This window comes from Nilaparvata lugens, chromosome 11, assembly GCF_014356525.2.
Source record: "Nilaparvata lugens isolate BPH chromosome 11, ASM1435652v1, whole genome shotgun sequence".
NCBI classification, from domain to species: Eukaryota; Metazoa; Arthropoda; class Insecta; order Hemiptera; family Delphacidae; genus Nilaparvata; species Nilaparvata lugens.
The window spans coordinates 27,372,964-27,400,135 of record NC_052514.1 but is presented as its reverse complement, the minus strand read 5'-3'; the positions used below and the strand labels follow the sequence as shown (position 1 = coordinate 27,400,135).

The 27,172-nt window shown below is 31.2% G+C and overlaps 3 protein-coding genes across 3 annotated transcripts in view; 2 read left to right on the top strand and 1 right to left on the bottom strand.

The window, feature by feature from the left end:
* Positions 1-11,503, top strand: part of LOC111061473 — a 38,403-nt gene extending 26,900 nt beyond the window's left edge. Inside the window, exons 3-8 of the mRNA XM_039437267.1 lie at positions 694-875; positions 2,855-2,882; positions 4,282-4,365; positions 6,070-6,201; positions 7,174-7,289; positions 8,674-11,503. Of these exons, the coding sequence (XP_039293201.1) occupies positions 694-875; positions 2,855-2,882; positions 4,282-4,365; positions 6,070-6,201; positions 7,174-7,289; positions 8,674-8,800 (669 nt within the window). The 3' untranslated portion in view covers positions 8,801-11,503. The remainder of the gene's footprint in view (positions 1-693; positions 876-2,854; positions 2,883-4,281; positions 4,366-6,069; positions 6,202-7,173; positions 7,290-8,673) is intronic.
* A 564-nt stretch (positions 11,504-12,067) lies between these two features.
* Positions 12,068-16,012, top strand: LOC120353607. The gene is made up of 5 exons (XM_039438038.1): positions 12,068-12,161; positions 13,155-13,279; positions 13,786-13,873; positions 15,182-15,334; positions 15,703-16,012. The coding sequence occupies exons 2-5, from the start codon at positions 13,170-13,172 to the stop codon at positions 15,766-15,768; spliced, it is 417 nt and encodes a 138-aa protein (XP_039293972.1). The 5' UTR covers positions 12,068-12,161; positions 13,155-13,169; the 3' UTR covers positions 15,769-16,012.
* Positions 16,013-18,471: 2,459 nt separating this feature from the next.
* The window catches only part of LOC111062937 (YLP motif-containing protein 1-like), a 58,213-nt gene continuing 49,512 nt past the window's right edge, over positions 18,472-27,172 (bottom strand). The window contains exons 16-18 of the mRNA XM_039437266.1: positions 23,642-23,708; positions 22,247-22,365; positions 18,472-20,952 (exon numbers count right to left, since the gene is read on the bottom strand). Coding sequence (XP_039293200.1) covers positions 20,812-20,952; positions 22,247-22,365; positions 23,642-23,708 — 327 coding nt within the window. The 3' untranslated portion in view covers positions 18,472-20,811. The remainder of the gene's footprint in view (positions 20,953-22,246; positions 22,366-23,641; positions 23,709-27,172) is intronic.

Genomic DNA, 27,172 nt, shown 5'->3' with positions numbered 1-27,172 from the left:
ATTTGAAGAACGGCAATAGCCTAATGGTCAAGAGCGTTGGAACTTCAGGCTCCCATCACTACACTGGTCACGGGTTCAATAACCATTCTGTCTGACATTCATTGCAGCATAAAGCACATGAGAAAATTAATACTGCATGTGAAATGAGAATACTGCAGCCTAATTAGTGCATTTCAAGATTATTTTTATAGAAGCATTTTTTCAATTTTCTAAGTTTGAAACGTTAGAATCAATATCAAATTTGGACTAATTATGGAAGACTGATATTTGAAATTGACGAATAATAAAAAGTAAGAATCCGAGTGTGAAGTAGGCTACACATTTCATGATTTAATAGTTGAATTTGGTTTAGATTACACAAAGACGTCTGTGTTCTAATTCAGGATAGCACATTATTCAATGTAATCCACATCATTGGACAGCTAATAGTTCAGCTAATCAGTATCAAATTACTGCTGAGTAACAGCCTGACATGCAAATAAGATCCAATTTTCATTGTCAAAGTCAGGATGATTGTACGGTTACTATGTTACTAGAAGTATCAAGGTGTGATGAGTAAACTGTTTTCTAACTGGTGTTCTTCAATCTCTTGGTTTTTATTAATAAAATAAGTAACTGTATATGAGTAAGTAGAACACTAGACTGATCCCAATATGGAATTATAATTTGTTCTATAATTTATTGTGTTGATAGGATGCTGGTGGCTTCTCATGGAGCAACATGCTGGGAATGGTGATGCAACTGCTGTTTAGCCCAGGCAGCGTGCAACAGGGACCAACCAAATCTGACAGCCTTGACACCGACACGGTAAACAATCATCAACTAAAATTTAAAACTAATAAAATTACGAATGGAAATTACTGCTCATGGTTGCAGTAGCTCAAACTCTAGGAATTTCAACATTCAATGATTAAAAGTGATCATAATATTCAGTTTTCTTTTCCAACTATTTCTATTCTTGGTATTGCGGATGATATCCACATGAGCGTGGGTGATGCGAAGAGCGAGGATGTTTTGATGAGAGGATCAAATGGAACGTCCATGCCTACTGGCGGGATTCGCACCCGCGAGCAAGTAGTGCTAACAGACTGAAAGGGGCAATGCCTCGATAATATTAGACTAAAATTATTTATTTATTGATACAAATACAAATCATATAGTCATGAATGAGATAAAGCAACAGGCTTAGCCCAAAATCTTTCTTATCCCAAATTTTATAAATATCTGCTGTCATAGAAAGGAAGAGAAAATTTCAGCAATTTATTTATCTAATATATAATACAAGTTTTTGGAGCAAGTTCATTTTGGATTCAAGTTTGAATTTTACATTATAGGAATTGAATAACTTGAATCCTCGAAGCAGTCTATCATGAAATTATATTATAAATCTATATTATATTATACTCCTCAGTAGCGAATCATCATCACAGTAGAACGCTTTTGCCGCTGTAAATTATTCAATATTCTAGCTTTATCAGTAATAGTAATATCAAATCTTCTGAAACTATCCTCTGAATTCTTCAAAAACTCTATTTCTCTTCTATTTCAATGAAATATTCTTGGCTGGCCTTTGAAATTTCCAAAATTGTAGTTGAATAATAAAGGTTTCTAGTTGAAAAAATATAAAAATGAATAACATAGATACTATCTATTATGTTTCATTATTATTTATTGGAATAATGAAATGAAAGTACGTAGATTGTAATTAAATAATTAGATTGTGAATAAACAATGATTCATCACTGTCAAACATTATTCAAGTTCAAAAAACTGGGTTGTTGTCGTCAAAAATATCACTTATTTATAATAAAAATTATAAACATGTTTCAACTCCAATTGTATCAACTTCAGTGTCTATAATTTTTACAATGAATAAGTGATATTTTTGACAACTCAGTGTTTTCATTGTGGATAGATATCACAACACCTCACCAGCAACAGTATCTGAAATTATTCAAGTTGCCTACAATATCAAAAGTGATATCATCATTGAACATTATTAAAGTATACTAATGAAATCATTGATCTATTAATTCAATTTAATCAAACGAATTCAGTTTTCAAACTTTAGAGAGAAATTGAGAATAGTCAAAACATTTTATTGAATCAGATAGCCAAGTGTTAAGCCTATTCACATTGTACATAAAAGTTTTCAAGAAGACTTAATCCATAAGTTTCTAATATTGCAAATATTTTATTGAACAGCATGTGATATTGTAAAATATTCTTGATGAAAAGTTTTCATGAAAAGATATATATTATTATGACAAATAGGTTTTATGATTGAAAATAAAGTTAAAGATTAGTATAGTTATATGATTTTCAAATTCCGAGGTAGTAAGCATTTCAGTATGGGGGAATTTCTATGGTAATTGCCATGATATTCTTCAAACTTTAATGAGCTTGCACTATGTAGTTTGAATTTGGAATGATTTACTTTTATTACTATGTAGTTGCTTTACAATATTCTGCTAATAATGAACGGAGCAGAGATTAAGTCATTGAAATGATGGTAACTGCAATTAATCATTGAATTTCGTTGTTGAAGTACCTATTGATTCAGAGCGAATTATGAATCGATAGGAGTTGAAATAATATAAATATACTAAACATTAAAATTTTGAAGATTAAAGTTGATTGGGGCTATAAAGCTTCTAGAACTGTAAAAATTGGAATGTATAGGCCTACACATCAATCATGAAATTCTTGAAGAATGATAATTCATGTTAAAATTTCCTACACTATTGAAAAATTCCAGGGCACAGAAAGTGAACCATGACAAAAATGTTCAAGACTTTTAGGAAACACAGAGACGAAGTAAGAGTTACCATCATTTTGACTACTTTTTTCTCAGGGTAAAAAAGCATTGCATTGGTAGATCGGTAAAGATGGCATAGAACGGGGTGTCTACTAAAACTTGATAATACATTACAGAATAACTCATTCCCTCTCCTCAGTTAAGACACTGAAATGAATGAAAATGTAACATATATTGTGAAAATGTAAAAAATTCTTGATAGGTAATGTTTTTGTAAAACATGTATCGCTCATTGGCAGATTTTCAAATAAGATACATCAAAATAGGCATTAGGTTCAATTCCCAAGTTTATCATAATTATTAATAAAAACACAAAACTAAATAAAAGCACACTATGTAACAACCATAACAGACTAGAAAGATTAATTTGTTGAAATGAAAACTTTTTGGCTTTTCTAATACAGGCATATCATTAATAATAGACCCCTCATCAATAGAAAATTCCAACTCCAAAATAAAAACACATTCAATAACGAAATAGAGTATGGATACGTCCATAAATACAACGAACTAAAAGTACTGGGTGACAATCGAACAACCATAACATGGTAGAAAGGCTTAGAAATACAGATATACCATTAAAACACAAACTCTTATTGAGGTCTTCTCATGTAGGCTTTTATTAAGGCTGTTCGGTGCACTTTTTTATTTAAATTGGATAATCTTTTTCTATATAATTGTTAAGATCATTATAAGAGTGAGAAAAAGTGACAACTGAAATTTTTAAGTGGTCTAATAAGCGAGTTATGAGTTGTTGAAGTGTTGAACTCCGTTTTCTTTCCAGATCATAAACGGTTTCGAATTTTCTATTGGAGTTTTTTTTAATACATTCAGTATATCATTGAATTTGTTGTAATATGCGTTTTTCGCGATTTATGCCAAAATAAACAAGTTCCGTTATCAAATTTACAAAAATGTTACTTTTTTATTTTTATGAACGATATGGGGAATAAAATGTTTTAGTTGGGAAAGATACATTTTTTGAATTTTTAAGAGAAGTTCTGTCAATATAGTCGAAACCGATTATGATCTGGAAAGAAAACGGAGTTAGCACTTTAACGACCCATAACTCCCATAACTCGCTTATTAGGCCATTTAAAAATTTCAGTTGCCACTTTTTCTCACTCTTATAATGATCTTAACAATTATATTGAAAAACATTATCAAATTTGAATAATAAAAGTGTACCGAATAGCTTTAAGTGACCCATTCTTTAAACAGAATAGACTGGGTTTGTTCGACTGCTAGTTTTTCGGTTTCAAAACTTGCATTGATAAAATGTAGAAAGAGTACTTTATGATTTGAATTTCATTCTAATAGGATAGAAGACACATTTTGGTAGACACCCTGGCCAGCCATTGTAGAATAGTAGTCGTGTAGAACTAGTGTAGTTGTAGATAATTGGTAGTTTGTAAATGGTAACTGGGTAGTTGACTGGAGCACTGCACTGCTATGCTATGTAGGGAATCCTGGCCGCCGTTCTATCAGCTGTCCTCGGATCAAAAGACCCGGACCAAGTAGCAACCATGGCTAAGCAGGCTGGAGAGGTAAGTCCTCAACAACTTCACTCTATTTTAATTTTAAAGTATTCGAGGTGAACCAACTAAATTCCTTTGGAATAACTGCACTTCTAGGGGCGGAGAAGGGTTTTAATATCGGTGGATATCAGACGAAACAATGATAAATAGGTAGTTTCAAAAATGAGACAATGATCTTAAAGAAGATACTAATGACACAGTCTAAAAAGTTCATTTTTCAAAGGTGGGAGTAAATTTAAGTTTTGAAAACAGAAAATCTGGGGAAAGTTCAGTTTAGAACTGAAATATCATTTTAAAGATGGAAGGAAATTTATGTTTTCAGAACAATCATCTGGAGAATAGCCTTGAAAATATTCTTATACAAGAGCATCATGATGTTCTTGAGATGCAGTAGGCTGTAACTAAAATATTAGTGGAGAGTACCCATACAACATACTAGCAGAATGAGTTTATTTACATCCAAACTGAATAGCCTGCCGTCATTTCGCAGCAATATAAATTTTAGTATATAATACAATATGAATTTTCAAAAATTAAAGACTTAAATTTAAGGAAGTCTCGAGTTGAGCCGTTTCAAAAAAATACAACTGAACATGAAAATATTTGAATACTTCAGGGAAACTAATATCATTGAGTTTAGGCTCATATAATATTACAATCATTTTGTCCTAATTTTTGTTTAAAGGAGTTTTTTTCGAAGTTCCACCTTGTACCTTTAAATATTCCATTTGTGACTGAGGTGACTCAATAAAATTTATTAATTGTATTGAAAGTATTGAACGTCTCCTTCATATTAGGATTTAGAGAACGATTGGACAAGAAAATGTTAAATTTTAATCGTGTATTCAATTTAGTGAAATTTATTAAGAGTCAAGGATCAGTTTTATGAGAATCATTTCAGTTTGATGAGTTATATTTTTAATTTATTTGAAATTGATTTCAGTAAAAAAAGATGTTATATCATTGAGACATACATGTAGACAAGTGATTCATAATTCATTTTAATAAACCTCTTTGGAGCATGACATTTTCAATTTGGTGATGGTGCTGAATGGCTTGTAGAAGAAAAATAATTAGAAAAAACCGCTTCGCTTGGTATAATATTCATTCAGCTATAATCCTGTCTCCTCAAATATTTCAAGTTAAGGAGTGAGATGCATGCGAAAAATCAAGTTATGAGAACTAGAGCTCAATAAGATTAAAGAAATTCTGAGTTCCTGGTAGAGTAGAAGATGAATACCAGGAATCTATATAGAAAACTGGAATCAAGAGGTTGAAACATATTTTTGCAAAATTGGCAGTTCTCATACTTCTACCGTTCGACAGCCGACATCTTCACGACTTCCAGTATGTCCTCCAATTGGCAGATTCTCATCAAAAGTTCATTCTCAGCTGGTCCTCTGATCGGCTGAGAATTAGCTGTTGGTGAGAATCGGACGTGAGAATCCTGGGTGTCGTGAAGTTTAATGTCGGCCGAGATTCGGCAAGTGTGAAAATGGCCAATCAATGAAGTGTAATGATAATTTAATTTTATTCAGATTCAATGTAAATTGTAAATTATGTATAGTCCTACTATCATGGAAACAGATTACATCTTTTATTTTAGTGCATATTACAGATATTTTCACCAAGAGCATTATTTTTACATGTGATAATGTGATCAATGTATGTTTTATTACTCATGTTTAATTAATTAATATTCTTTAATTGCAGTTTATCAACATTGTAGTGAACTTGCTGGACGCCCTGAAAACCTCATTCAGTCACAGGTCATTGGCAGCGCGCTCAATTGGCAAGAAGGACTCAGTATCTGAAGCAGCCGTTGCTGGTTTGACATTACTCAAGGTAAATTACAGTTTGTATGAATTATATTAATATGAAAATCAATAATTGATAAGATAAATAGTTGGTAGAAATAATATATTCTTATTATTCAAATCATCAAGTAGTGTGATAGCCTACATTCATATTTATCTTCATTTGAGACAAAATAAAGAAATGGTTGACGTTTTGGGTAATAGCCTGTTTTTTTTCTTTTCTGAATATTGAATTTGAATATTGAATTTGTTTGCTTCAACCAATAAACAAAACAAGTGCGGCCACCATAATTGTGAATTATGTAAGTGAGTTTATAAAAATTGTAACAGTATTATCAATTGAGAACAATATACTGTAATTATTATTATTAGTATTATGGAACAGCTACAACAGAGCCAGTAGTTCTGTGAGAGCCAATCACTGACTTATACTGTATAGCCTACAGTAAAACTATTTCCTAGTTGAGAAAGACGTCACAGTATTCTAATGAAAATATCTCGTTGAATCAATCAACAGGATTTTTCTAGAGACTGAATAACTGAAATCTCATCAAACAGCATAAATACATTTCAATCTGAATCAGCCACACTAATTTTAGATCGATTGGTATCTAATGATATGTGATCAGAGGTTGGAAAAATGACCCTCATATTTATGGAAATTCATACTCACAAGACATCCTAAATTTTCCTTGATTCTATTTATGCTAGACTCATATTTGCTACTTATATTCACAGGCTCTACACATACAGGAATTTCTTTGATAAATTGTATTAAATCATTTCAGATAGTTTCTATGTAACAACATTTATGTGATATCAACATTTTCTGAAATTAAATTATCTTATTCACTAATTCATTAACCAAAATTCGCTATTTTCTACATTCAACGCAGAGTTGAATGAAATAAATTCAAGTAGTAATCCAATAAATTTTAGAATGACTATTGCAGTAAATGAAGAATGATACGCTTTATGAATATGGTATGTGTTATTGTAGGGCTATGTGAGGACAATGAAGACGGCAGATGACAACTGTATGCAGAGATACATGTGCGAAGCCAACCGCGAGTGCTCAAGCCAGAATGGAAGCGCCATCTACTGTCAATTGGGAACGTGAGTACAGCTCTGGATAAGATGAGATATTAACACAGCAATATCACAATAAACAGTTGAATATCGTCATAACTGCCAACTATAGCAAGCTTTGTCAAATCATTCGATAAAACTACAAATCAAATTGATTAGTCTTTGTATTCTTGATCTATTATTTTATTAATATCAAAGGTGTACTGTAATTTTATTTTATAAATGATTACTGTTACTTCGTCTAACTTGAAATTGAAATATCTTCAGTTTATCTGACAATACATTAGTTCAGTTTATTAGACTTGTCTTATAGAGAAATCTACACTGAAGCCTGCAAGATGTAAACATCAAATAAAAATCATCCTCAGGAAATAAATACATACCGTACTTGACAACAGTTTGATCGGTTTAAAAATGTAAACTAATGAAACCATTCAACACATTACTGGTTAATTTTACGATTATCAGTTACGGTACTCACTCAATATGCTAAAAATGTATATTTTTCAAAAAAAAAATTATAATAAACAACCAATTACGACTCAGCATCCTACACATTTCCACATTCCCGTATTCAGAAGAGGTTCAACATATTTATTTCTATTCAACTTCCTCAACAATAGGACTAAGCCTAAAATTCTCATCCCATGAACATTATAATCACTCATTGAAGTGTCTAACAACTAAAACTATTCAATAAATGAGATAATTTCATGTTTTCAGAAAAGGTATCGTACAAGCTACATGACATCATGGTAACTGTGAAAAATCACTAATAAATGGCAAATTCTCATAGTTTTGTTCTACAGTGGAACATACCCAAAGTTATGACTATTAACGTTGTCTACTAACTCTGTCTACTAACGTTGGAATATAATATTACTTTCTTTCAACTTGAAGCAGCTGGATAAAAATAAATACAACCATTTGAATTGACCTGGTTGACTCATGTCTATAGTCAGAGTTTTCAGGAAGCACATGATAAACTTTAGGCCTCAGACATGACTTGACGACTGCTATTAGACAGCCGGAACCGTGGACTCACGTGTTTATCCCAAATCGGGACTGGGACTGGCCCGAAGGACGGCCGAGAATAGAACCCGAAACTTCTGCTTTACAACGTCAGCGTTTGTACACCAATCGACTACGGCCAAAATTTAAAAACTTTTATAATCATACAGCAAAATTCACAAAACAAAAGCGTTATCATTGTCATATTAGTTGGAATGTAAATAGATACAAACCAATAGACAATAATCAATTTGTACACCAATCGACTACAGCCACAATTCAATAAGTATTCATTATCAAACAACAAAATTAATTTACAAAACAAAACCGTTATCACTGCCAAATTAGTTGGAATGTATTTAGATTCATACCATAGAAATTTTCAATTTTTTGCCAACAGATACGCAACCAGTTTCATCCTTCAGCGATCGAGTTCCTCGCCGTTCGACGCGTTCTACGAGGCCGGCAGGAGGGGACGAAGTGGCGACGATTGCCAACAACTCTACCTTGCCTGCAACGAAGTCTAATCCAACCGCAAACTATCACGTTTATTTATTGAGAACCAATCGTGCCGATTTCAACAAACAAGGAGCGGTGCATGCACTAACGAACTATTCAACTATTTATTGTGTGTTGTGCCCCTCAATTATCTTTATTTGATAGCGATATAGAATAAATTAATTTTCTCTAGACTGATTGATGGATTAAGAACTCTATAGAAAACTGGAAAATTATTTATGGAAACGTGTTGAGAAGTAATGTAAAAAAACTGGGACTCCAACAAGATGATACATTATTATTTATTTTGAAAAAATGTAACTATAATCTCTTATAAAGTTGAACTGAGATGTTGAGATCTTATCTTGGATAGTACAGAGCATGTTGGAAGACTTCAGTTGTTGTGCTGGTCTGATTGTGAATGAATCTATTTATTTATTTTATATTTAAAAATAATATTTATGATTTCGATAAGGATTATTCTAAGCAGTCATAGTTTCGTATCATATCAAATCATTCGATTTTTCCTTATCATCCATCATGTATCATTTACATTTCACTTCATTTTCACATTCGTAATTTTTCATGAAAACATTTTTACATTAAATCATTGCCCACTAAAATATCATCTTTCCATTGTTCATCTCGTCTCTATTACCATATCCATTTCATCTTATCATTCTCATTTTCCATTTCATCTCATCATTTTAATTTTCCATTTCATCTCATCTTTTTAATTTTCCATTTCATATCATCATTTTCATTTTCAATCTCATCTCATTATTTTCATTTTCCATCTCATCTCATAATTTTAATTTTTCATTTCGTCTCATCATTTTCATTTTCCATTTCATTTCATCATTTTCATTTTCTATGTCATCTCATTATTTTCATTCTCCATCTCATCTCATCATTTTCATATCCTATTTCATCTCATTCCTTTGATTTTCATTCATGTTGTCATAAAACCATGTAAATCGTTCTCATTAGTAATTAGTTCACCCTCATCTCATACAATAATTTTCAATGTTATCATTGTCATGAAAATTAAAATGTAAAACGATGAACAAAGTGTAATATTCCTCATTTTTAATTAGGTATTGAATTGGAATATTATATTCTGTGAATGTTTTTTTTTATAAGATTGGAATATACAAATTGTCCGATAATTGATTGCTCAATTTCTATAATCATACAAGAAAAATTGAAGTAAAAATGAATTTTCATCAAGACCGAGGTTTTGTATCTACTGTTTTTAGGAGGTATCAACTAATTGATAATATATAACATAGGTAAATCACAGTACAAGTACATTCCACATTTTATTCTAGTATTTATACTACAAATAGTATTTAGATTTAGAATTAATAGTAGCTTCACATGGAGAAGTTTGTAAAACGGTTAGAACGCATAAAAATGGTTTGGTAATAGTTATGACATTGATATATCTTCAAAAATCGTTATTTTCATTTTGTTAAATTACAAAATATACATTTTCCCTTCAATCAGTGGAGACTATAAGGTTTAAATTTTATTGTTGAAGGGGAAGTAAGTATGATTTACATTTTTGGATTAATTTGTAGATATATCAGTGAGAATAGCCTCCATTAGATCATCTATATTACATCTCAGGAATTTCACAAAGTATGATTTATTACAGTAATCTGGAAAATTTAAGAAATAACTGATTGTAGAAGGATTAAGGGTGATAGGATTACTCAACAAAATAGTAATCAGAGCAAGAGTTTATACTGTTTAAATTATAATATGCTGAGAAATTAGATTTCTTGAATGATCAGTTTGAGAAGAGGATTACGTATTAAATTATACTTTGCTGAAAAAGTGAGTTGGTATTTATACGTTCTTATATACGGTAATTATTTCTGTGCGGAAGTTTAAGAAATAGAATAAATCTTCATTTTAGAATAATTGGTGAGGCTCTTTGAACCTTTGGATCTTTGAATACTGCCTTAAAAACCAATTTTGGAGCCCATTTATATCTAGCAATTTATTGCAAGTGGAACTTCAAGTCCAACAAGACGTAAAGGATTTCATTTTCAAGACTTTTACTATTTTACTACACTCAAATAAGACAAATTAAAAATACTTAAAAAGTTCTTATAAATATCAACTTGCTTCTTAGTGTTAAGTTAAGTTTAGATAATACGGTATACATGTAGACATAAAAATGTGCCTAATGGTGGGATGTTAAAAAAATTACTTAAACATTACAGAATCAGTGATTATCTGAAAAATTAGGCTTACAATCTTGAACGGATTAAGTTTGCACAGTTCGGTAATAAAGTTGAAGGAAACTCCTTAGCAGTTTTATAAAAGGGAATGCCACAGTAGGATGTTAGAGACGTAAAAGAATAATACTGTAGTTGAATGATGATAAAAATACTACAATTTTTATATTCCAATCTTATAAATCATCCAATCATTTTCATAATCATCTGCATTATCATTTTTACAAGAATCTAATGAAATAATTTTAATTTTTCCTTCTAGAAGTGAATTATAATTGATTATTTAATCGACTTGGTAACCCAACGATATCAACTTGACTGGGTTCGACATTATTTTCCTATTCTTGTTATTTATTCGTAATAATAAATTTATTGTTGATGATGTTGTTTTATTAGCTTATAATAAAGTGTGTATGATGTATTATTGAACATAGTCAAATTATGTACATGTGTGAGAGAATTAATAAATCATTTGAAAAAATAGTTTTTATTAAAATCCCAAGAAGACAATTAACAGTAGTTGCATATGAACCACACAAGTTAACAATATTAGAGAGTATTGCAACAGTTTGATATTAAAAAAAGAATTATTATAAAGATTGGTAGAAGAGAACTCGAAAATACTCACTTTTCATAATATGACTACTACAATTATGTATAAAGATGAAAAAAAAACATCAAGTACCCTTTAACATGAAAAAAGAGATGAAACAATCCTCAATTTATTACCCTTTTACAAGGGTCAATTGTAAAGAAGAGTACTTGACGATTTTCATGTTATCTCAACTCTGAAATAACCCAAGGGAGAATTTGTGAATTTATTAATGAAGCAACAATAAACAAATTTTCAACTTGTAATCCAACAAAATAGTACACGATAATTAAAGAAGTAATTACAATTATTATTCACGCCAACGTCACTACATGACTGTTCACGGTGGAGGATTGTTTTAATTTTCGGTACCGTACAGTTATAATTTTTCCATGAAGAATAACTGGAGAACCAACCAAAACAACATTGAAACATCAGTAGAGGGAACTGTTGTGAAGGAAGAGCATCAATCTTAGTGCTCTTTTCGGAGTTATATAGTGTAGAAAGGCTACTAAGTAATCTGTAAATATTACTAGCGCTAAATCGACGGTAAGTGTCTTGTGAAACTATGAAATGTAGTATCAAAATATTTTTAATTGACATCTTATTGATTTATCAACTCAATATTGAATATTTCTCTGAAACTAAGACATTCTGAAGATGACAGTCGTCATGATCTCTTCGATTTTAATGATGATCTATGAACGTTTTCGAGGCTATTAATTCCTTAGAAATAATACTATCAAGCGCATTACTGGTTATTGATAGTAGAACGAATTCTACCAAATATCCATAGTGTAGAGATACAAGTTACATCTCAGATCACATGACTGCAATATAAATCATGACTTCATCAACTAGAATAAAGCGCAGTTTAAGCAGTTGTAATAAAAATGAAGTTTTTGAATACTTTCAGTTTATGCTGGTAAAGGACTAAAACATTTTCATACAAATATTAAGACTATACAAAACATCATAATATACAAATAAGATGAATACCGGTAGCCTATTTATTAAGCAATTAAAAAAACAATATCAAAACCCCATGTTTCATCAACTAGTTATAAGCAAGATTATATACTTTTGAACAATAGAATCATAATGGTATCCTGATTATCAAAGAAATATGAAAGATTACCTTGATATGAATACGTTTTTTCATTTCTTCAATACAGCATGCAACTTTCTGGAAAAAAGTATGGGTTTTGAATATTTTTGTCCAATAGGCTACAAATTTGAACAGGATTATTCGCTATTAAAATAAATAAATATAAAATTTATTTAAATGGACATAAACTACACAATATTTGGACAATTTAAGACAATTGAAGAAGTTTTGGGCAATATCCTGTTTTTTCTTTCCCGACTATTGTATTGTTTGCTCTATCCAAACTAACTACCGTAAATAACTAGAAGAATATTTTTAGTCATATTCATCATGATGTGAACTGAGAAAGAACAATTATTTTATTGTTTGGAAATGGTAACTATACTTTTTATTTCAGTTTTCTAGAGTTCAAGAAAATTGATTGAATTTTTCAGGGGGGAAAAGCTAAGATGACATTCAAATCTCTGATTTCAAATTCAGGAACATCTCAATCCTCATTCCTAGATCCTATTTATGATTCAGGATACAAAGACCTAAAAAGAGGAGATTACTCTCATGGGTAAGGTGCTGAACAAATTCGCATTTCATATTTCTCTTAGCCATAACTTTATTCACGATAGAATTAGTTACAAATGCAATTCGGAAATACCTTGACATTCTCTATGATTTTCTGTATAGTAACACAGGTAGTTTAAGAATATATTAAATAAACGAATAATTGGGAAAATTGCTCTAATATATAAAAATAAAAAATGAAAAAAATTCATTTGACAGTTGAATGATAATTTCCTAAAAATATTTAGGTTTATTTTGTTGGTATATCATTGGATGTGTAGATGTAAAATCGCCAGTTTCATCTTATATAGAATTAATTTTATGCAGCGAATTTAATCTACAAAATCTTGGGGAATTAACAAACAATTATTCTATAAAAAAATTATTTTATAATTTTATTGATTCAACGATACACCGACTGTAGACATTCTAAATATTAGAAATATATATGGAACTGTTTGCGTTTTAAAAATTGGTTTTCCTGTCTATAATAAATTCGACCTTTGTCAGGTGGAAGAGCGGGAGCGGGAATAAGGGCAATTCAGCATTGAATGCAATCACTTTATTGGCATTCTTGTTCTTCCTCAACATTCTACAGGTAGGTCATATTCATATTAATCGAATGTTTGCATGTATGCGTTGGTAATTATACTTAATGAAAAATTAGAATATAGGCTAAATATTTAAACGCACAAGCCTGGGGCTCAAGTTTGCATCATACTAACCTCATTCCTGTTAAATAAAAATGAAAATAAATCTCCTGGTTGCACAGAAGTCTGTTACATTTAATCGTGGTTAAATTAAATCACCCAACAAAACCAATGCCAGAACCAATGAGAAAAGCGGAAGACGTCATTAAATCAATGGTTGAATATAAAGGTGCGTACAGATATACGCGCCGCGAACATGAGCAATTCACTTTTAATCAGCTGATTATATCTGAATTTTTACAGAAACGGTAAGATACAGATATAAAACGCTTGGTATCAGCTGATTAAAGTGAATTGCTCATGTTCGCGGCGCGTAAATCTATACGCACCTTTAGACTTACGTGCAGCCGGGCCAACATTTCTATCACTATCACCACTCCAAGCTGGAGCTTCAAATTGTCCAGAATAATGATCAAGATGCTAGTTCTCAGATATACTGACTAGGGAGGAAAAGAGTTTTGATTTCTTCAGTGTTCTGTTCTGTGCCAGGAAACAAACTCTCATTCAAAAGACAAAAAATTCAAGTTTTCCATTGTGATTTCAATATTCTATGTGATGAGGATGATAAAGGCGAACAAACAGAGGAACAGGCAGACGAAGAAAAAATTGAACTTCTGCATGCAGACGAGAGCAAACCGATGGACGTATGTTTTGCGTAGTAATAACAGTCCAGCATCTGGGGAGAGATTTTTCCTCCTATCTGTATACGTCCGTTCGCCTTGGGGAATATGTATGCGGATTCTATACCATGCTAGATTTGCAGATATTATAATGACTAGTACTGTAGTAGCCAAACTAAAAATAATTTATCCATTCGAATCAAATTTTATTCAATGATATCACTTACATGACAAATTCCATTATTCAAATGATATTACATATTATTGAATACAATACTGTTTGCTTAAGAAAAATCTTGTCTGCAAACAGGAGTGAAATACATTCAAAGCTCAACTAAAAATGCTCATCTATAAACTCAAATGAATAAACTTATCCTAATTAAATTTAATTATTTTAATTCCACGCACGCACACACCATGGATAAATCATAATTATTAAAAGACACAATTGTATTGTTTACAAATAACATTTACAATTCGAATGAATAAATTAATGTACATAATGAGCTAAAGTTAATTGAGTTGTTCAGATTCTAAAATATTTTAAAAAAATGTTGTTCTCCAACTATTTTTCAGAGCTGTTTACGCGATAACTTGCTAGCAAGTCAGGGTCCAATTGTAGTCGTAGTGAATACAGAAACCGAAACCTCTTCTAACACAACCAGGGTGACGACAAGAACAAAAAGAAGCACAGAAATCAATGAAGCGTCGAGCAATACTGACGATGGCGTAAGTTAAAATTACTCACAAAAATAATTATTCCCAGATTTTTTATAATTTCACAGTGTAGAAATCTGAGAACAACCAACTTTTTTGACTAGTGTAAGAAATTCGGGGAAGGAACAGTTTTGGGCTGTGCCTGTTGATCCTTCCCCAATCATTCTAATGAATTGTGTTCAATGTATCATTGAATAAATGGATAAATAATTTCATGATGTAAAAATCAATTCACATTAAAATATTTTGAACAATAGAAAAGTATAAAATTTAAATTTACATCTTAAGATCGAATTTGAATCCATGATAATATTGTTTATGAAAGAACAGATAAGATTAGGACATCACAAGTTAATCCTCCTATGATTATTCTTTTTCAGATTTTGTTGAATGATGCAACACACATATCTAAAGGAATCGAAGAGAAAATAAAACCAGTGCAGTGAAAGAACAAAAGATGTTATAATTACTAAAAACTCAGTTATAATAGTTTTAATTACTTACTATTTTTAATACTTAAAACTATTTTAATTTTCAATTCATGAATAAATAACTGCAGTGTGTAGAGTCGAAAAAGAAATATCAGTCAGAAAATATTGGTGCAAACTTTATGCTTTCATTTCAAATATTGTAGTTATTGGAATTATTTCATATGAATTAAATGCACCAGTAGGAAGTTAATTTTCTCAGTCTTTTCCCACTCAGGTGGGAAGTTAATAGTTATTATAAACCTCTTCCATTCGTAAGGATGCAGTACTTCTTCGAAGAGTTGCCTCACTTTTGGTTGATGATTCAAGAATGTAATAAATAAGGATCCTTCAAGGTCTTTTGATGGTGATCCCCTTATAAAATAAGCGTTCTTAAAATGTGAAGAAATTTATTGAGAAAATCTCAGCGATTTGAATGCAGGTTGATCGCTCAGCAGGCTTCAAATAGGGCTTGAAAATAGCCGAATTCCCATAAAATATTTCAGAGTATTCATTGGATTCTAGAAATAATGTAAACACAACTGGATTTGGTTTCAACCAATGATAAACCATTTTCAAATTTAGACTAGTTGACTTGTAGCTTATAGACCAGGATTAGTTGATGATGTCGACACTTCTTGACTTTCTGATTTTTTTTATATTTCATAATCTTAAAATTTTACATAACTAATATATTCAAACTTTGAAAGCTGAACATTGAGGTTGAACCATGTCACGATGTTCTAATGATGTCATCAATCAAAGAGAATTTGTTTTTTTTCAATATCCGAATTCACAGACATTCAGGATGTTAGTGAGAATTAATTTATGTCATCTGTCGAATCCAATGATGTTCTTAGAGAGATAGAAGTCATAAGTAGCCTACGCCTTACCGGATTATTTTCAATGACATAAAAGTTGGGCATCGAAATATTTTCTCTTAATTCAGGTTTAAATTGTAAAAAACATTGGTCATAATATTTTCTTAATTCAACTTAAACTTGATTTAAAATTCAAGTTTAACTTATGAATACCACGCAATTTTGAGGTGCGAATAAACATAGGCGAGAAGTAGATAACCAGTAAATCTTAGCTCATGTAATTTTTTACAGAAAATTTCTCAATTCCATAAAAAAATATTCTGTTCACGGTTCCAAATTTCGCATCAAAGCTTGCCTCGTGAGAAATAAGATATTCAATAGATATATAGACATAAAACATGATCAGTAGGGCTCAATTTATTGTAGATCTTTTTCTTCATCTCGCTACGAGAGACCTTAGTTCACGACATTCAAAATTATGCGGATTGATCAAACACAAGCATTAATCAACATGCAATTGATTTCAACACCAGGTACAAACCATTCTGAAGGAAATGTTTTGTATGCACCTTTAAGCCTAAGCCCCCCTCAGCGGATACATCGTAAACTTATAGGTTCACTAAAATAAGTGACGAGCACTGGGAACTCCAGTGAAAGAATTACCGTGAAATGAGTATGTTGAAAAGCATTCATACGTTTATTAGCAGCAGTGGCGCCATTTCACCAAACTGCTAGGGGGGGGGCAAAAACCAAGAGGTATGAGGGGGGGGGAAGGAATACCCCCAAAGGATAGAGGGTCCTGGGTTTTTCTCCATAAATGTTACATTCGAAGATGTTTTTATATACTTCAGTTTTTCCAGTTTTATACAAATGTAGTTGAAGTATCAATACAAACATATACATTATTAGTTATATTAAATCATTAAATATTTATTAGAAGTATAGGCCTACAGAGAGGCCACAGAGATACATTGAAACAGATTTCTTAAAATCATGGAAACAGATAAATGTTTCTTTTACCATGACAATTTCATTGGGGATCATATTCTAATTGGAAAATAACTTTCAGTTAGAAAGCTAAAGAATCATTAAGCTGTTCCCATAATAATCACCAACTCTGTACATACATGTTTGTCTGATTGTACATATCTCTTGCTTTAATTGTGACATCTTGCAACTTGTTAATTCTCAAGTTGAAATTTATGCAATAACTCACTTATTATGCCCTGATCAATAAATTGTACCCATTCTATATTTAAGCTTCAACTATACCACAGAGAAAAATATATTCTTTATTACTCCGTATATTTAGCTATACTTTCAAGGCAATTTTGCTACGTTGTTGATACTGTAGAAGGAATTATAATACTGCTGTTTAAAAAAGAATTAAATCAATATGGGATTCTAAGGATTCGTGTAGATAGAGCCGCATTTTCAATATTTATCTGGTCCTTGGGGGGGCCTAGGCCCCCCTGCCACCCCTAAATGGCGCCCCTGATTAGCAGGAATCTAGGTTCTACCGTTGGGAGAGTAACTGCTAGAGCCTAGCTCCACCAAACAGTTATGAGCTTCAAAATCACTTTTCGAAGAATTTAACCACCTGAGCCTGTTTATTCAGGTCCATTCATTATCGTCATCATCGTCATACCTCCCTTTTCCATGTATCATCCCAGCAGAGAAGTTCCAGCTTTCTCCGTACACTAAGTTACTACCAGAGCAACTTTCTTTTTAGATCAAACCATGTAGAATGTTTGTTGAATAATCGAAGCTTAAAATATCATATCATTAATATTAATAATAAACTATATACTATTGTTTAGGATGACAATAAGAAACAAACAGTGCAGACAGTCGAAGCAGATATTTTGATAAGACCAATGTATTTTTTGTTTAAAAAGTTGGAACTACATCAATTAGCTAACACTACACTAATTACGAAGTAAAATTGATTTAAAAATAACATAATATCAACTGATGGCAGCCTCCAATCAAAACTATGAGAACATTTTCACCAAGTACATTTTTAATCAAATGCAGAGTATTATCTTGATAAGAGTAGGTATTATTTACAAAGGATGAGCAAAGAGGAAAAGCAGAAGAAATACATAGGTGGAAATTTTCAATTAGAAGCAGGATAGGAGAAATTAATTAAGGAATTAGTCAAGGATTTGAGACAAATAGCCATGATTATTAATACTAATATCATAAAAATGTTCAGCGTTAAAAAAAATTGAATTTGAAAGAGAGATTAAGTGCGTGGATAAATATCATTGAACACAGTGAAAAGAAAATTTCAATTACGAAATATATTCCTGGAATTACTAAACTAATGAACGTTCAAATCAGGGTTCCAAAAAAAACTGGAAAAATTCAAGGATATTGAATATTTTATGATCAAATTATTGTACAGCCTACTTACTAAACGCTACAGTGATGCTACTTCACTAGACAGAAAAACTTAGTTATTACCAATTTTTATATTTTCTTCAAAATGAATATAGAATTATTTTCTGAATCAATATCAAATTATTGTATCGTATCTTACTCCAGTAGTGACAATCGAACAATTAATGCAATTCATTTGATTGGAAAATTACACTGAAACCGCAAAATATCCAGATCTTATAATTTATTATCGGAGTTGAGCATTATACAACAGAATCAAAAGCTAGATCGTAAAGTAACCTTCAAACTCCACTCCACTATGAAATGATGCGATTGGCATAGGATATTGATATAGAGTTTTATTAATGCAAATAACAAAATGAACTGTGGTGAAGAAGGTAAATAGAATAGAAGACATTTTTTTTCAAAGGGATAGGGAGATTATTTCTATATGTGTAACAATGATACACATTATGCGTATGAAACTACAAAACACTGACTACAGTACCTAGATAGACCTATATTACACATTATTAAAATTTCTATTGCAAACAAAAAAATCGAAGTTTCCACGCTAAAATTGTCTATACAGCAGAGAAACTTCAATATTATTCAACTAATCTTGGAAAACGTTTTCCCACAAATAAAGATTCAAGAAAGTTTATACCTAGTTTACATAAAAGAGGAAGGAGAATTCCATCAACTAGATGTTTTTAACTTTGTTGAAGTTCTGATGTTTTTCTATGGAAGTCCAACATACATATTAACACTAGAAATTTACCTAATTGATTGCAGACTCAAATAAAAATTTATTGACTTTATCCCTCTAATAACCTGGTGACAGTTGTTAGCCAGCACACAAATTTGAAATTGTCATTCTGTACTCACTTAGTTATTAAAAGGATAGAGAATTATTTGAATAATTAAAAGTTGTTAATGATATGAAGTGATTTCACTCAATGAACCCTATAAGTACACTAATAATATCACTCAATAAACTTAATATAACCCTAAATGGAACATAGTTGATACTAATCTATCCGCCATGTGGTGTAATCAAGGTTTCGGTATTTTGAAATCCTACTCTAAAACTTTTAAATATACATTATTTAGTTTTGACGAGTTTCACCCTGAGAGCTCATTCAAACACTCTTCACCAACTGCTAAATAATTTCGAATCCTTCCCCGAAATGTTAGTTTCGCATTTTCACCAATGATTGCAATCTATTCAGCAGATTGTGAATATTTCCAATTTTTTCCCCAAAAACTGCTAGATATACATTATTAGTTCATACGAGGTCGTTACTACCTGAGTTCACTTTTAATCAGTTAAAAACTAGTGAATATTATAATTTCTTCACCTAAGAATAGTTTGGACTATTTCGTTCCCACATAATTATAATTAGTTACAATCTAATCTTATCGAATGATGAGTATTTTCAAATAATTCTCCCCAAAAATGTTGAATACAATAATATTAGTTATCAAGAGTAAATACCATAGGTACTCGATCAATCAGTTGCAAAGTGGTGAACATAAACTGTTCATCCCTTAAGAAATAGTCTGGACGATTATGCCTTCACCATTTTCAAATCATTTCCTCGAAGATGTCTAAACACTTAGGGAGCGAGTTTGTTTCCATCCTGCTTACTGACTCAATATTTCTAATTCCTCTCATAAAGTCAATTAACTAAATACATTCGCACTACAGGGGAGAGAGCTCTTAAACCTGTGGTGAGTTATTTCTATCATAAGTCCACTATTACGCAAGAGCAAGCTCCCACCCAAACATTTGTCAACTGGTGAGGGATACGTTTTAGATGTATTTGGTTTGGGTGAGCTTGCTGCCGCCCTGTGAAGGATCCATCATGCGCGACCAGTCGGTCTGTCCGACCACAAATCCGATCGCCCTCATTTTCTCCTGTTCACGCCTCTCCTCCAAGTCGGCCCACCGAACCTAGAACATTAATAAATTACATCGATTTCTCTTTCATCTTCGGAAACTAATATTTCATGAATTACATGTGATAGAAAGCATGCTCTACTCAGTGAGTAAATGATTCATATTTTTCACAATTTAGTCTGACAGACGTCGTTTTAAAGTTTAAACTTGAATACTTGATCCAAACAAAACAAATTAGACAAAATGTTTTTAAATGTTACAAAAAAGACTAGTCAGATTGCGAAAATACATTCGCAAAGTTTCTCCAATGAATAAATAATTTTCCAACATAAGTGAATCATTTTTGACAAATTTTATTAACATTAATGTCGATTTCGTAATAAATAAATACTTTTTTAACGTGGTGACAGTAAATCATTCTTGACAATTTTTATTAACATTACTGCTAATTTTGACAAAAAATAGGAAACAATAATAAAAGATTTACATGCTATGCGTCTTGTTTTTCGTTTGCAATGTGCGTTATGATCATCAGATGTTAATTTGATTTGTTAATAATCCAATTCACTAAAATATATATTTGAGAATAAAAGAATTGCATTTCATTTTCAAAATTCCATGAGCAGTTCTTCTCACTGAAGAGAATTAATCGAAGTCTAGGAATCAGAATTCAGGTATACCAATGAGCTAAATAAACAAGATTCATGATCATATTTAGGGCCGGTTTCCAAGCTCGGGATTTAGTTAAGTTCTAGACTTATCTATCATTTCTATAATTGGAAACATTTTTCCTTGACGAAATGAAACATTCCTAAATTCAAAAAAGCTGAAACTTGACACTATTTCCTCTTCATTTTATTTTGTGTTCAATTTTCTAGTTGTTCGAAATTTAATTTAAACGTGGACTACGAATACGCCCCGTTTCGGAAAGGCAATTTTCTGACTCAAGCTGTTTAAAGTCTAGAAATTAACTAGATCCGAGCTCGGAAACAGGCCCTTAATTATGTAAAATAGAGTTATAAAAGATATCACACAGATATGAGGAACCAATGAAATAGTATACGTTTAAAATGGAAGCAACATGTCTAATGAGAGACAAGGATAACAAACAAATGATAATCAGATGCTAACTTAAGAACGTGAATCTCATTATAATTATAGTGAAATTTATTCTCAACAATCAGAATTTCTTATAATAACATGAATGCTTTCCATTCGACCAATGCTGAAAGGTTGAATGGAATCGCACCAGTATAGACTCCATCCATACAACATTAATAGTTACAACAATATTGTGATCCTTCTGGCTTTATGAAAGAAAAGTTAAAATAGTAAGAGAGGAACTCACCCTCTTGGCCCCTGGCTTTGAAGGCTTTGATGGGTTGGCATAGTAGTCATCTGGTAGTTGAAGCCAGTCCTTGATGGAGCTGTCCGACTTTCTTGCTTTGACGAGTCCGTCCAGTTTGTCTGAAACAATAAATTCGGCGTAAGACAATTTCTGCATATGCAAACAACCAGTAAAACGGATCGGTAAGAGTAGAAACTACCAGTTTATAAGCAAAGTCGAAACTGTGAACTCAGTTACGATTTCCATCATTGTGCTTTCCGAAAACAGAAATAGTAAGAGAATACATTTCGAAAATGGTAAGAAATGTAAATTCATCATCAAGATGGAGAATAAATCATGCTGTTAATACAATTATATAGAACCGAGAAACTATCTGTTAAGAATTAATTTTTTCAGCAGGACTAGAAAATCTATGTTGAAAATAATCTGATATACAGTATTACTATTTGATTTTATTGATTCTCCTGCGATTCGCTTCGGTATTTCAAGTAATTGGTGCTTTGTTCAATAGAAAACAGAGGGTGCAGTTTATAAAATATTAGAATAGCTGAATCAAACAGGATATAATTTTGAATAACGTTCACCGGCTTAACGTTTAGTTATACTATCTTCTGTATACTTCTTTACTGATGAATAATTTTTAATAAAATTTTTAATACATACTAAAGAATGTATATTAATATTACATTGTTCATTATTACTTGTCAGCTTTCAGTTTCAATCGATACCACTAATCAGGTGGCATAAAAAATATGAAATAACATAAAAGTATGTGGATGCCATCCGGCTGGAACGCGATCGAGACTTGACCGTTCTGTTCACTCCAATGCTTTACAATGTGTTTGTATTACAAGGAGGTCGATCGCGACCTGAACTGAAAGCTGAAAATCGACCTGATCGTTCTGTTCGTACCAAAAGTACAAGTCTGAAGGGATTGAACTGGCTAAAAGTAAAAGAATATCATTGGAATGGAATATCATCATTCAATGCTAATTGGAGGATACATGTTTAATGCATTTCATATTTTAAAACGAAGTGCATCGAAGATAAAAGGTTCCTTCACTAAATCATAGGAAGATTTATAATTGACCGCCTTGAATGTTGAATAATTTGAGGTTACGACCAAAAAATACTCGAATAAAAGTAATATAAAGTGAAATTGGAATTGAGTAAGTAGGTTAAGATTAAAGTCTTCTGAAATATCAATAAAACCAAGGAATCTATAATGTTATCGGGGAAAGTAGCCTTAAAACACAATGAACTGCATAAATCTGAAAGTTTCCCTCCTACTCATGTTTTCCTGGCCGGTTTTTTTTCTTTTTCTAATCGTGGATTTCTAGCATATTATCAAACAAATTCAATGAAATCTAGTATTCTACACAATTGATAACTCACCTAGTTTTTCGCCAGTGCAATCCACGTTGTCCCACTTGCTTCTAAATAAACCTTGCGTGGTCACATCCTAAACAACAGATAACTTCACACATTTAACACAACAAAATCTTCAAAATAAATGCAGCCAACTGCTCGAGGATCACCTGCAAGAATCTTTAGCGATAAATTAAAAAGAGAAAAGTTTAAATTGAATTATAAAATATACACGGATATTGAAATAGAAGCAAGCGATATTTTTTCAACACAGATAGAAGCAAACCATACTCAAGCCACTAAGGGTTAGTTGAAAAAATTCAGGAAATTACGTAATGCAGTTAAAAGTAGGCTTAACATTTTTGACCTACACGAAAAGAAGTGGAGAATATATTTTATGAAATGAAGACGATTTCAAGAAGTATAAACCACTGTAGCCTATTTTTACTGGAGGAATTTGAAATAAGAGAATGACATTTCTTAAAAAAAAAAACGGTTGATTCTATTGAATTCCTACACAAAAATAAACATTATTATTATTTGGACATGTTTTAATGAGAAAAGAAAGATAAAACAATATTGATTATATTTAAAATTTTATCAAGAATAGAGACCCGTAAGATTAAATTACTATTAAATTTGAAATCAGTAATAGAAATTGAATCGCTATTTCAGAGAGTGGAATTATTGAGCTTTATGAGATCATGATTATCAATCGCGGTACAATTAGCTGATAATCTATATTTTAATAATCAAGATAATGATAAAAAAATATATAAAAGCTGTTAGAAGACATGTAAAAACAGAAAATTGCGGAAAAAAAGAACATCGAATGAAATCTAAAAGAATTCAGATACTGCGAGGACTATTAGTATGGTGGTGACTGTTATACACACAAACAACAATTATTCATGCATTTAATTATTATATGTACAAATAGTAAAACACTCGCTGTCATAGTAAACATGCACTGAAAACTGAAAATAAGATAAATTTTATTATTTGAATAAGTAGGTAAGGAAATAGACACAAAATGTCATCCGTTATTAAATCCAATGACGGTTGATTTTCAAATATTTTATAAAATATGTTATTAGTAGAACAGAGTCGATGCGATTCCAAAGAGAGCTGAAATAGATCATTATTAGTGCTATAGCCATGAAAAATTATAGAGAAATCTACGATGATCTAGTTGAGAAATAATGTCTGCTACCAGCCGCAATCAACATTAAGCAAGAACCTGGAAATTCAAATTCATTAACAATAAGAAGTTTGAAGAAAAATATTGATATGGTGAATGTACGAAGCTGAAAATGGATATCAATCAATTTATGTTTTCAGAAACTGTAGAGTACAGTAACATTTTCAATGTTAATAAAGTTTTTGAACTGCTGGACTCCTTAAATGCTCTGTAAAGAATAATTCTGATGCTACAGAAATTATATTCAAATTACTCAGAACCAAGGTCTGTACTCTGTAGGAAGAGGTCACGACACCAATGTTCATTTTGGAGAAGACTCAATATTGCACATCGGCGAGACATTTGAAAATCAAATCTAATTTGAAAAATCGTATTTCTGAGCAACCTAAATAGTCTAATTCCAACAGAAGATATTAATTTTGAAATGAGCAATATAGCATTTTTTTCTAAAAAAGTACTAGTAGGCTATATCAAAATGAGAATTTAAAAAATCTCTTAACAAGACTAAATAACGCCATATTTAGGCTAAATGCTGCAATGCATCATGAAATCGTGTCTTGATCTGTTTAGAAATATTGAAATACCTTGCACAAAATATGATACCTTAGATTTCACATAGTAATTGCATCGAAAGATGGTTCTGAAGTTCCATAAAGACTTCTCTGTTGTTAGAAATGGAAATAATTTTATTCGTCATATTTGTATAATAGTTTATAATGATATTTATTATTGCTGTATATGATATTTATGATTTATAAATCATACTATTTTTACTGTGGGGATAAACAATTTGTTGGTGGTAGGAATTTTAGGTCAAGTAAAGGATTTATTCAACTAAAGTTGTTCTCGAATAAAAAAAAGATTCATTAATATTATGTTTATTGACAGAATGCAAAGACAACCAATCTACAGAAAACAAAGTTTAGTGTGGTAACAAACAACCAGGACACATTTATATAAATTGATGGAATATTAATATTGAATACTCACCCTTTTTTAAACAAATTACACAACAAACCACAACAGTAATTGAAATTTAAAGCTTGTGAACAGCCGTGGAAGTTTCAAAAGTTTGACGACAAACAAAATGTTTGTTTTGAAAGACTTCAGCAAAGAGATATTCAATTATTGATTGTTAGTATTCGAAATAGAGCACCCAACCAAAGTTTCATTTGAAAAAATATAACCCAGACGTCAATGTCTGAGAAATTAATTTCAGCAATTGAACGTGAGAAAAAATTACTGACATACAATAAAAGAAAAAAACAAATATTATTTTGATGATTGATTTAAAATTATTCTCTTAACACTGTCTGCAACTGTTTGTTCTTTTGGTCATTTTTTATCTGTTACTGCTTATAATAAAAAATATTTTTATTTATTTATCTAAACTTAATATGAAATATATCTACACTTGGATATCATAATTTTAAGCATTCATCTGTTGGAAGCTTGTTGATTATATTTCATAGTTGAGTTCTTACGTAGTCGTGGATTTGAATAAGGCATGGTTCAAATTCATGTGGTTCAACACTCAATCGGCATAGAACTTACTAAAAAATGAAAATATAAAGATAGGAGTATATACGATTACAGCAGTGAGGAAATCACTGCTTAGTCAAATATAATCCAGCATCTCAGTGAATACCAACTCATCTTAGAAGATCGAGATAAAAACGAAAGTGTACAAGTAGGAGGAATGCAGATGATAATTGATGAGGAATTGCATTTCAAAAAGCATGCTTGACTAGCAATTGGGAGGTACCGGATTCGAATCGCGGGCTGGCAAATAATTTTTGGATAGTAGCTCTTGTAGAGTTTCCTTTTAGCTGTCTTCCTTCAGATGTCTTCGAGGTGGTTAACAGCATTTAACGTTGAATTTTCGTCTGATAATAATTATTTAGGAGAAATATGTTGAGGGTAAAGGGTACCCTCAAATAAATAAAGGGTTAAAGGAGAAATAAAGGGATCGTTGATCATGATGAATCGTTGAAAACCATACCTCAGACGATAAGTCTCTTGAATAGTCGATAGAATGAAGTTCAAGATACGGTATTATACAATAAAAGTAAAGTAGATAATCTTCTATTTAAACCAGAAGTTATCATACTGGATGGTTTGATTTTTTTGCTGAGGATGGATTTAGGAAGAGGATTTCTGTAGCATCTAGTAGTACATGAAGGAAAATGCACAATTCGGTTCAAAATTTTTAATTAAGATTTTGACAATGGAGAAAAATTTCATTCACAAGCACCTTGTTTTCAGGGGTTTTCATATCATCTTCCACCATTACTACCTGTTACAGCAGTAAACTCAAACAGATTTAGTAGCAATTCAGCATTAAATTTAATAATTTA

Bases quoted from the DNA above. Each gene is read 5' to 3' on its own strand.
- LOC120353607 (XM_039438038.1), top strand. From the start codon at position 13,170: ATGACATTCAAATCTCTGATTTCAAATTCAGGAACATCTCAATCCTCA. The intron at 13,280-13,785 runs GTAAGGTGCTGA...GACCTTTGTCAG, and splicing joins AGAGGAGATTACTCTCATGG to GTGGAAGAGCGGGAGCGGGA. The intron at 15,335-15,702 runs GTAAGTTAAAAT...ATTCTTTTTCAG, and splicing joins CGAGCAATACTGACGATGGC to ATTTTGTTGAATGATGCAAC.